The sequence below is a fragment of the Protomyctophum bolini genome (genome assembly GCF_963924005.1).
Source record: "Protomyctophum bolini genome assembly, chromosome: 15".
Lineage (NCBI taxonomy): Eukaryota > Metazoa > Chordata > Actinopteri > Myctophiformes > Myctophidae > Protomyctophum > Protomyctophum bolini.
In genome coordinates this window covers 27,874,092-27,886,735 of record NC_137876.1, presented here as the reverse complement: position 1 = coordinate 27,886,735, position 12,644 = coordinate 27,874,092, and the positions used below count along the sequence as shown (strand labels likewise).

The 12,644-nt window shown below is 42.0% G+C and overlaps 1 protein-coding gene across 7 annotated transcripts in view; it reads right to left on the bottom strand.

The window, feature by feature from the left end:
• Positions 1 to 12,644, bottom strand: part of letm1 (leucine zipper-EF-hand containing transmembrane protein 1) — a 31,664-nt gene that overhangs the window by 15,475 nt on the left and 3,545 nt on the right. For all 7 annotated transcript variants that reach the window (XR_013965416.1, XM_080784057.1, XM_080784060.1 and 4 more), the window contains exons 2-3: positions 4,280 to 4,337; positions 3,375 to 3,864 (exon numbers count right to left, since the gene is read on the bottom strand). Coding sequence is in view for 6 of the 7 variants with exons in the window: in XM_080784057.1 (XP_080640183.1) it covers positions 3,375 to 3,864; positions 4,280 to 4,337 (548 nt within the window). In the remaining variant the exon portion in view is untranslated. The remainder of the gene's footprint in view (positions 1 to 3,374; positions 3,865 to 4,279; positions 4,338 to 12,644) is intronic.

Here is a 12,644-nt window from a genome sequence, read left to right as displayed (position 1 = left end):
TTGCAGCTTGTAGTATGTACATATACAAAGGAGAAGGGGGAGGTGGAAGAGAGAATGAGATGAAAGGAGGACATGTTTGAGGAAGAGAACAGAGGGGTGAGCTATACTGCACTGCTACAGAATAAAACCTAGAGAGATCGGTAGGAATGTGTTCTAATAATCAGATAGTCTTAGCGGGGGGGCAGTGGAAGGACATGGCGAGGGGAGAGGAGGAGAGAGATGGCAGGCTGGATGAATGAAGGGAAAGAAGGATTTCCATCCATCTATATATTGTTCCATTCCAAGTTCTCACAACGTTCCAAAATCGTACACTACACATCACATATAAATTATATATCTCATGAAGACAGGAAGGGAGAGCACTGCATGCGCGCGTGTGTGTGTGTTTGAAAGATTAAACATTGAAAGACCCTGCAGGCTGAGGCCTGTGTGAGTGAGTGAATATGAAAAGAGAAGAGATTAACAAGCCAGAGTTGAATGGAGGAAGTCTATGGGTCGGGGAGTGCACCTCCCAAGGAGTGAGCTGCATTTGAAAAGGTGTAGATGGGGTGTGATGAGGGCCCGGTGGGGGCCAGGGGCACAAGCCCCACGATTACCATGGGGTTTGATGAGAGGGCCCAATGGGGCCAGGGCCACAAGCCCCACGATTACCATGGGGTTTGATGAGAGGGCCCAATGGGGCCAGGGCCACAAGCCCCACGATTACCATGGGGTTTGATGAGAGGGCCCAATGGGGCCAGGGACACAAGTCCCAGGATTAACACCGTTTTTTGTGGAGATCACCTACTACTGTAGGGGCTTGGAGCCTTTTGCCACACAATCTCCCCAGTTTACATGGGGAGTTTGTGTGTCAAAAGGCTCCAAGTGCAATAGTTGTGTAGCATGTGGTGCTGAAATGTTGGCAGTTACACTAGGACTAGGTCAATCTCAATGTCCTTGCTATTTATAAATGACCATATTACAGTGTTGAGAAGGGTGACTATATTTTGAAACACCCAAACTGTTACCCTAACGTGCATGTTTTGTTTTTGCATGCAAATTGATGATGCACTTTAACGTGTACACACACACTATGCAGCTTAGACATTTTATTCAGGAGTGCTGAAAACAACTATTCAACTAAAATCAGGACAACTTCATTGTAAATGTTGAAAAGTCAGACAATTGGTATGTATAATAATGTTTTTTTTATCATGTATAATTTCAGCATTTAGGCCTCTTCTCCAGGGTGACTTGACTAGGTCGGACTGCAAGGTCGGATTAAGTGCCATAAACAAAATGTCACAATGATTAAAACCGTTAACTGCATAAGATATAGATCAGCTATTTTTGCTAAATGTTCAACCTAGGAGAGAGATGCTATGGTTGATCAACATACATTATTCGAGTAGTAGAATTTCCAAGGATTTCCAGCACATCCCGTACAAACCCAAAGTACAAGGGCACGTTCTCCAACAAAGGTGTGAGAGTCCAGGGTGTAATCGCAGGAGCACACACAGCTGCTTAACAAGAATACTCAGGCCTTGCCAGTGATGTCTGCTATTTCTGCGTGACCAGTGAGTGAACTGAACTGCATGACCCGAGGTCAGCCTGCTCACCGTCCCTGTAAGGACATAGGGACAGGGGTAACCCCCCTTCCCAACACTGGCTTAATGCCTTTTGACATAATCCAATGCTGACCTTCTAAGAATATAACATGGCATGTTGCCTAGAGACAGTCATAATGTTATGACACAGGAAAATGTGAAGTGAAGGGACAGTGACATGACAGTCTGGTAACAATTAGGCTCATTTATGTCAATCAAAGTCACAGCAAAAATAAGGGCTGCACTGACTGGGAAAACCTGGGCCGATGCTGATGTTTACAATATCAGTTTGGTACAATTTTTCTGCAGCCATTTTCCTTTACAGTAACTGATCCAATTAGATTTGGGATTAGCCATAAAATATGTCTACACTCTCTTAACTAGCCTCGGAAACCCATACGTTTATGAACTGAATCACCACAATCTTTACGTACTGCTCTGTCAGATGCCCTGCTCATAACACCAATTTAGGACAGGAAATGTAGCTGTGATCAGCCACAGTCATTTGAACAAGTCCACTGAACAATATTTTGTATACAACTTAACATGTTCAGTTCAGATTTATCAGCAACTGGCTGATGTTTTGTGTTAAGTTCTCATCTTGCACTGCCAAATTATTATTTTATTTCATATTTTAAGTCATTGCTGCTCAGTATGTGATATTTTTGTGATGTGTAGAATTATCCCTAAAACCTTATAATGCAACAATAATTGCTTAGTTGGTTTGGTTACATATTGAAAGAGAATAAGTGAAACTGCCACTTGCAGTATTTTAATGGGCTACTGTAACTCCAAATATATCAAGTACCTGCAGCTGAATGAGCTGTCCAGCTTTAAAAAGGTCTTTTAAATTGCTTACTTTAAAACATATTTTTAGGGGGCGCCCGCTGGCCAAGTGGTCCAGGCACATGCCACATATAGGCTTTGGCCTGACGAGTCCCGTTCATGACGACCTTTGCTGCATGTCTCTCCCCTTCTCTCTCTCCCGCTTTCCTGTTATGTATTAAAAAAAAGCTAAAGTCCTTTCCGGAATTAAACATTTTAAATTTGTATTATTTTTTGCATTTTATACATCTGATGTGATCAAGTTATTCTTCTATTTTATGTATAAATAGATTAATTGAGTTAACCCCGTTTGTCTCTGTTAAACATAATCTTTGATCTTTATGGACCAGGCTTTTGATGACTTCTAAAGTGCAAAGAATACTTTTTTTGTAATACTTTTTTTAATCCCTGGCTGAACAAATCACTTAATTCAGGACAGGAGAATGAATAACTAGCACTGTCTCTCTCAACCAATACCATCAAAGTACCTTACAGTTACTCATTTCACCCACAGTTGTTCCAGTGGAACAGTTGTGCGTCAACTAGCAGAACAGTGTGGTTGTTCTGGGGATCTGCCAGGAACTGAATAAAAGTTAAAGGAAGGAGCTGTAAAAAAGAGCATTTAGCATCAAAATCTTTCCCTAGTTAAAGGAAGATTTGAAAAGATTGGAACAATTAATAAAAGTGATTTTGAAACTAGCAGACCGATATTGTTGTGGTAACAGCAGATGAAGACTTGTACTGCTCTGGGCCATATAGGGATATAATCTCACAGATGATTATTTTAGGTGCTCTGTAGATATCACTGAACTTTGATGAATTTAACCAAATAAAAAGTAAATGACCAATAAAGAGACTGCTCAATTTGAATTCTCCATTTGTCCACCCTCTTTGTAACTGGTCACCCGTTTCTGTAAACACAATTATTTCCTCCCGAGGCTCCCGTTGACTCCTTAGTCCTACCTGTCTTCTCTCTCGCCGGGACAGCATGTTTCCATTTAGGACCCTCCAGAGCATGCGTCCTGCGATGGTAGTGTCTATCCAGAGCAGCCTGAAGCCATGGTAATAGTGTTTGATCTCGTCCACCACCCTTTGTCGTATCGTCCGCCTAACGGCAGTGTCCAGCATAGGACTATAGATGGGCCCACCTTCCTCCAGCTTCTTGTTCCTGTCCTTGAGTGAGCGGAGTGACTTCTCCACCTTCGAGTCGTCCCACTTCCTCTGTGTCGTGTGTATCCATCGCATGCTACCTCGGGTGTCCTGGTGCCGCTGCCGTCGCCAGGTTACCGCCCCCTGGCTCACGCCCGTGATGGCCGGGTATGAGGACGAAAAGGCCCCAACCGTGTAGAGGCTCTGGGAGTCCATGGTGTGGGGAGCGCACATGTCTGGTAAGGGGAGAGAAGGTCCGAATGTGTAGGGCTGGGCCAGGCTGCCAAGATGAAGGCCATCCATTCTATCAGAGGTATTAAAGATGACAAGATATGCAGATTAAAGAATGAAACAATAATGATTTTACAGCAGGAATTTAACATGGCAAGTAGAATGCATATGGGTCTGTTGGTCTACATATCTACACTCAGCCGGGTAAAGATATGAAGGGTTTATACTATAGTACCAAAAGTAGATATTCACACGACACAACTTTATCAATTTAATGATGGTACAATTTAGGAGGATAGCAGGCAACTTAAGTGGCTTGTTGACAGAATATCAGCATTGTATTTTAGAGAATATTATGATAATCTTCTGATTTCTAAATAGAAATTCATTGTAGTCTATTCCACAATTCATTTCTGGGTCAAATAGTCTCCTTTTTCTTGTCATAAAATGAGTTCCTGACACTACATTATTCAGTGTAATTGGCTTACTTCTGACTGGAGAGTCGGAGTGCTGTGCAGTTGAAACAGGCACCATCTTGAAGTTTCCCTAGAAAGTAAAGGCAAACAACATGAACAGCTGGGTACTGATAACAAGCCATTAGGCATGTGTTCACACACAGTGCTCGATTTTAAGCACATCTGTTACAAAAGCAGCACACATTAACTATAGAGATAACCTACAGTAATGTTGGGGCAGGTTCATTTCTCAATCAAAATGCCGAACGCATTTCGGCCTCACTAGGCCGAAACACGTAACCGAAACGCATTTGCCGTTTGCTCGTCAGAGGTACTGTAAATAAATGAATCATCTGAAAAGGACATGTATTGAGTGGGGCATCTTCTTCCCTTTCTGATGTATCATCGAGCCTAGCCTTGCACCTAGAAGGATTTTTCTCTAACCTGGAGTGTTGCGGGTTGTCTGCTTCGGCAGTCTTTTTCTCCCAAGTATTATTTTAAAACCTGCTGTTGTTACACATACAGTCTACCAGTTGAGGAAACAGCAGAGTGAGGCTTATTTTAACATTTGCTTTTATGAAATAACCAAGACCATTGTGGTTTTTTAAGACAATTCCACCCGTTACTGAGGCTCTTCAATGTTTTTGTTAAATTAATAAAGCAAAAGAAGTGCCAATATGTCCCATTTGTTCCTCGCTACTGATGGGAGAGTTGGTTCTTCTGTTGAGCACAGATAATAGCAACTTGGCACATTTCACATGGGAGTTGGGACCGCCCCACAAATGCATTCCACAAGTGCATTATAAATGGGACATCATTGTAAAGAGAAATAGATACGTTTTCTAATTATATCAGACACAATGCTACATGTACCGTAACAACAGAAATATGAACAACAAAACACCCATTTACAAAGCTTTTTTTGTTTTGTTACGAACTTAAAGACTTGCTAGATTTTCCGGCTGGAGTTTGAAGATCTAGTCCAACCTACAGATATATTGTGCTGATCAAAGCAATGATCTGTGTCACTGAGTTGTGTCATCTGAAGAGTACCACAAACCTATGGTCGGAAGCGTTTGTTATTATTTTCACCCCCTGTGCAAGGCTACATTATGGAACCAGGACATTCACATTCACGGGAGGCCCAGGGAGGGAGACCTGAATTACTGGTGGAGGCACCTGTCAGGGTAAACGTGGTACAATACACACAGACCGAGGGATGGGTCAGCCCTAAGATCTCTACAGACCAATCACCTCTGAACAGATAGCCAGAGTGGACACTCCTCTTACTGCATTTTGTCACATGGCCTACTACAGAGAGTCCAGTAAGCTCGCGTCCAATAAAGCCAGGGTGGAACATGACAGGCCAGGGCTTATAGCCAGTAGGACACAGAGTTTACTGGAATGGTGTCAGCTTTGTGTAAATGTGTATTGAGCTACTGTAGCTAGCTAGCGGTTACACAATCTACAGAAAGAAAGGCCTAGAAATACAGCATATCGCCTGCTCTGTGGAAAGTACCAAATAGCCTACATTATTTCCTACTGCAACACTTTTGCTTGTAATGTTCTGACTGAGCTACTTAGTTTTGGTTCCATAACCTCCATTCCCTATTGCATACATTATTCAAACATGCTTATAATCAAGCAACTCAACTTTTGGGTACACATCTCATCTCATCTGGGTCAAGCCTACCCTATAGGGGGCCCACACCATTTATAGTTCCTCCAAACTTCAATGTAAGATTGCAACAAAATGACACAATCCTGTTCTTGGGACAGATTTATTAAATTAGGCTCAAACATGTACTACAGTAAACTTTCTCCACTTCCTTTCACCCCCAAACAGAGCTACAGGAACCGTAAGGAACTTGTTGTGATGGTCAAACAGCTGCTTGTCTGCGCAAAAGCTCAGTTATTTTAACTGAATCAACAACCAACATCAGTAATCTGGGGAGCACAAACCGTTTACAATATAATGTACAGTCCTTTTAGTTGTTTTTACAGTCACTCAGCAACCGCATTGAAACTCACATTTAATTTTGGCTGCTTATGGGCAAGTTGCTAGACTTCATGATCAACCACAAATTCAACTTTCACACTATACATTTCTCCTTGATTTCATCAGGCATTTCCCAGTTGTGCAGATTGTTAATGCGACTTTTGTTTATAGCTAAAGGTGACCTTTGTCTACTTTTGAAGGGACAGAAATGCCATATTACAAACCCAGTGGTGGGAATGTAACTAAGTACATTTACTTAAGTACAATTTTGAGGAATTCGTGTTTTACTCATTAGTATTTCCAATACTTCTACTCCACTACATCTCAGAGCCAAAATGTGTAGAAAAACCTTCCAAGGAAGGTACTGCACACTCCAGGGAACAGAGACGGACAACTTACTGCATCAACTTGTTTATTAGCACGACGCATTTCGCCGTGAGCTTCGTCAGGTGCTATATATATATATATATATATATATATATATATATATTATCATTTTTCCGGCCATTTGAAAATAGCAGATTTACAAGCTCACAATGCGACACATTGTGAGCTTGTAGATCAGCTATTTTCAAAAGATTTTGTACACATTTTGAACTTGTGTGAAATGGGCCATTCTGCAATAAGAGTACCTTTAGTACTTTGAGTACATTTTGAAGCCGATACTTTTGTACTTTTACTTGAGTACATTTTGAATACGGGACTTTTATTTGTAACGGAGTACATCTACATTGCAATATTTATACTTTTACTTAGGTAAAACATTCAAGTACTTTTTCCACCACTGTACAAAGCCCGTTTAACCACACCATTAAAAAACAATCACAGACCTGACATTTAGTTTCCTGCAAGACAGGCAGCCTGAGGCGACACCCACAGCCTGTAGTATTCTGATCCTAAAACTGACACACCTAAGCTGTCCAATAATGAATTACAGTGTACACTTAGTGGAAACAATTAATCACCAAAGACTGACCTGTGGCTATATGGAATATCTGCCTCACAGAATAAGGGTTAGTGTGTAATAATGTCCATTGTCCACTGTTAGAAAAGTGTAAAATCTGTCACAAATCTAAATGCATGCATATCATGTAGCTTTTACAAATCACAGATGCCATCTCATTTAAAGATAATGAATGATGTCTGATAGATTTATAAAAATGTATTTTAGGTGTGTGGGAAATTAGATTCACGGCCCTAATGTATTTATCAATACATTTGTATTTATCAATCTGATAAAGATGTATTTATCAATACATTTGTATTTATCAATCTGATAAAGATATATTTCATTGTATGTACCTGAAGTGTTCATATTTTACAAGTGCTTGTGCCTCTCAGGCGGTGCCTGTGTCTGATTATTATGTCTAACACTGGCCTTCACTAAATGTCAACAATATTAGATAATAGGTTAACCTTGGACCTCGAATTGTTAGTATTGAGGTCATGACTTTCAACACTTGTAAGATTTCTTCTCGGGAATAAACCAAAATATATTTTTGATTTAATTATTTTATGTCTGACAGACCTGTATTTATTTACTTAAGATATTTTTTGTAAGTTAACTGCGATCTCTTGTCTAGTGCTGCTTTAAATAGTTCCTGGACATTTTAAAACTACAACACTATCCCATTCCCTATGCTATTCAGTTTTAATTAGAGCCTATGTGCATGGCTCAGATGTCATGGTGATGGGGGAGAAAGTGGCATTGTAGACTTTGAGGGTGGGCATAGCAATTAGCAAGTGGGTAGATGGTCTGTAACCGGTTCACATACTGTCCCATTCAGTATACGTGTCCACTAGTTGGGATCGTGGTACACCAACGGTGGGGTCGCAAAAATATTTTAGGTCATCAAAAAATCTTGCCACACTAAATGAAAGCCCTGCGCCCGTTTATACGTTCGCCTTCGCCTACCAAACCAAACTGTTTGCACAAATCTCTCCAGGCACAATACCTACTGCATGCCTGTCCAGACATAACGCACTGTTGCATCCACGCAACTGTCATAATTACTGTACAGTCTGCATTTGCACGAAATACTATGTTATTGCGCAACATTTCACAGTGATGCAAATTACATCATACAATATGGTACAGTACGGTACGGTACAGTACGCTACAGTACAGTAAAATACAGCACAGCATGCTACAATATGGTACAGTACGGTATGGTACAGTACAGTATGCTACAGTACGATACAGTACAGCACAATACAGTATAGCACAGCACAGTACCTGGATGGCGTGGCATGGCGCTAAAGTGAGACCGGTCGAATTCTAGTCATAATAATTACAGAATGAGTGAAATACAATGTAAACTGATGCAAATACATTTTACCAAAACTGCAAAACTCCTAGTCCTACACCTAGGCTAATAAGGCGATTACATTACGTGTCGAGTGGACAAATGTGCACCAAACGCGCACGTTCATGTGCATTACCTTTTACCTCCAGGGTTAGGTTGGGGTCGCGAGTGAATGGCAGCATTATCCATTATTTTGGGGTCTGGGGCTGAAGTTTGGGAACCCATGGAGTAGGTGTCCTTTGAGCAAGGCACTTAACCCTAACCCTCCCCCGTGCCTCTGAGCAGCAAGCAGCTGGGTGAAGCTTGAACTGAATTTCCCACGGGATTAATAAAAGCATTCTTCTCCTTCTAAAGGCAGCTGTGCTCTCACAGTTGGTGTAGAAGTCACACACAGGCCCATATTTATGAAGTTCTTAAGAAACGGCTTGATCCCTTTATCTGCTAATCTTTTAGTGCCCGAACGATATATCGGCCACCGATATGGCCTCATTTGGCATATCGGGTCATATCGTATCGGTGAAATGTCTACCGATATGTATCAAACCAGCTGTCTGAACTACTGTCACTGTACCTTTACATAATTAGACAAATTCTTTGCAAAATCCACACTATAAAAAGGTCTGTTTTCATTACAGCTAAAAACTTCACTATATCGGTTGCATATGGGTTATCAGTGATTCGGTAGGGCCCTATAATCTTTACGGCTTCAGACTAACACTACAGAATAGCTAGTGCCAAGACATGACTGATAAAACACTGCACATTGGACAATGGTCAGCAGTTGTGCCAGTTTGTGTTGCCGTTATTGGATATGGTATTGCTTTGCTTTCTAAAACTAGCCAAATGCCTTTAATCCAGAATAAATTTACTTTATTTCCAAATCCCTGATGGGCCTCACTATGGTCATGTACTGTAATTTTTTGACCTAACCAATAGTTAGTGGGAACCAACAGAGGAAATCCTAAAGCTTTATTTATGAAGTTATTGCCCTTAACAATGTTTATATCCATAATATAGCATTTTATGTAGACATAGCACTCTACAGTGTATACAAAAATTTGATGTATTATTACCATGTTTTTGTTATTTCTTACTGTAAATCGCTCTGGAAATTTAAGAGCATCTGCTAAATGCCTAAATTGTAAATTGCAGTTCTGCTTAAGCCCGGTTTACATGCTTCATTGTATAAATATACACTCCACAAGCTCACCATATGCGACAATCGTGTAGACAATCACATGTCAGCATCAGAGTTCAACCTAACAGTATTTAAGCCATGTATTTAAAGACTTCCAGTTCCATGTAAGTTGTGTGAAGTTGTGAACCACAAGATGGTCATATTTCGGCAGGTCACCAATTTCACCATAACACTGCCATGCTGGAGTAATAGTGAGCGAGTGGCCAAGATTTGGGCCAAATTTCAGCCACTCACTCACAGTCTCACACTCACTCTAGTCACCAGTCACCACCCAGTGACCCAGGGCAAGGAAGGACCCAGCAGCTTCCTTAAGTAGTATAGGTATTTTAATATTCCTCCAAGTAGAACACCACCTTGAAATCATCTCAAATCCCAATAACATGTTACAGCAGATGGCTCTCCTCTGTCCGGACAGGCGGACAGTGTCTCTCCCTCTGTTTGTGGTGACTGAATTATCCTGTTGTGCCTTTACTTTATTTACCCGTAACTGGATATAAACTGAATATGACCTTAACCAGGAGAGGAACTAGGACTATCACCGTTTTCATTTCAGGACAGTCTAATCCATCCATCTTCAACCGCTTACCAGTCGGGTCGTGGGGGAAACAGCTATAGCAGACCAGAGTGCTCCAGACTTCCCTCTCCAGAGCAACATTATTGACTTCCTCCTGGGAGATCCTGAGATGTTACAAAGCCAGTGAGTCGATGCATTTCCTCAAACTGCGCCTTGGTCTGCCCCTTGGTCTCCCCTGGAGGTCGAGGACCTCCCTAGGGAGACGCCCGAGAGGCTCCTAACCTTAATGCCTGAACCACCTAAACTGGCTCCTTTCCAGCCGAAGAAGCAGCGATTCTACTCTGAGTCTCTCTCTCACCCTATCTCTAAGGGAAATGCCAGCCACCCGTCGAAGAAAACTCATTTCGGCCACTTGTATTCGCGAACTTATTCTTTCGGTCATGACCCACACGGAAGACAGAGAGCTTTGCCTTCCGGCTCAACTCTATTTGTGTCACAACAGTGTGGTACAGCGACTGCAATACCGCCCCTGCCGCTCCGATTCTCCGGCTGATCTACTTCTCTGCCTCCCCTCACTCGTGAACAAGACCCAGAGATACTTGAACTCCTTCACCTGGGGTAATGCCTAATTCCCTACCTGGACTGTATAATCCACTGGTTTCCTGCTGAGAACCATGGCCTCAGATTTGGACCATGGCCTCATCCCAGCCGCCGTAATCAGCTGCGAACCGGTCCAGTGAGAGCTGAAGGTCTAATGGATGGTCTAATGATTCCAGTTAATGTTCTGTAATGTTACAGACTACCGACCCCCGAACTACAATGCTCAACAGTAAGCCTCTCTGGATTGTCAGTTAAATGTCTGGAATATACCGTAGATGAAATCCAGAGCTGAATTCTGACAGATGATTGATGCTGCTGTACAGTATCACTCGTTGGAATGCAGTGTACACTGTACAGCAAGTGCTGTAGTGGCTGTGGGTCATTTAAGGCTAAAATAGACACAAACCTCCTTTGCGGAAGCCCCTGCTTTCTCTGAATGGGCCTTAAAGGAGAACACCACACCAAAACACACTGGCCATGCATCTACCTTCATCCCTGTGCCATCATCCATAGTGCCCTTGATTTTTCTCATAGATGCCCCCTCCTCTACATCTCCCTCTGACTCCCCCCTCCCCTCCCACAGCTTGCATTTGCGCATGTTGTCTTCCTTCTAATGTGGGTATTTAGATAGCTCCAAACTTTATTTTTTTTTCACGTATCGTATTATTATAGTATACTGAGACTCACGCATGCGCAGTTTTCACTCTAGGCCAGCCGTTACATGTAATCCCAGACGTAGTCGATTCCAGACGAGATTCTCGCGAGACGCGCGAGACTTCAAGCTGGAGCGCTCCTTTCAACTGTGATCCACTATCTCTCCCAGTCTCCCTCTTGTTTGTTTACATGCAATCTGATGACTGATCGCGTCGCATCATTATAGTCCTTATCTTTCTGTATTATTAACAAACTAGACTAGTTTCATAATGGCCGAAGTTGAAGAAGATGTTGAGTATATGTCTGAAGATTTTGAATATGGCGAGGAGCCCTACTTATACGAGCCAGAGTATACCGACGAAGAAATGCGTCTAATGGAGGAGGCACGGATGAACGAGGCAGCTGGTGGTTCTACTGTTCCCCTTCCAGGCGTACGGCAGAGAACCGAGGATTTATTTTGGTGTTCATGTGGAAACTGCGATTTAAAGCCATTGGAAGTGGAATGTAAATGCAGCAGAGAATGGGAAGAGTGGAGGTCGAAGCCTGTATAGTGATGATGAAAACACAGAGACAGTAGGTGTTTCTCGTCGTCGCTCATGCATCACAGACAATGCAGATCTACCTCTACCCCATCTACTCGACAGAGGAGTATTGGAATTATTTTTTCTGACCAAGAAAATAAACTGGGACAAACGACCAAAACCAGAAGGAGAAGACGGGCACCTATCCGTTGAGTAAGTATAGTCTACAACAACGTAGCCTACTATTATAATTACTAATACCTACAATGATTATACATAAGTGAATAACGGATCTAAATCTAATCATTCACCATTACATGACTTGTATTTATGAACGTTGACATTCTGGAAAATAAATAAATGCATGCAAGCAGGGAGGCTATTCACCCCCTCCCCCTGAATATTATACCTCAGATAGAGGCCTATATCTACCTAGCCCTAGAACGGCTCTTGTTGTTACATACAGTATGCACAGTATAATTAAATGATCACAGGCATTCTAGGTCTAATATCTACCAAGCATACACATTGTTGTAAATTGTAATCCTATTGTAATCCTTTTCTAAAACTTTTCTCTTCGAACACAGGCAATGCAGACTAGCCTCC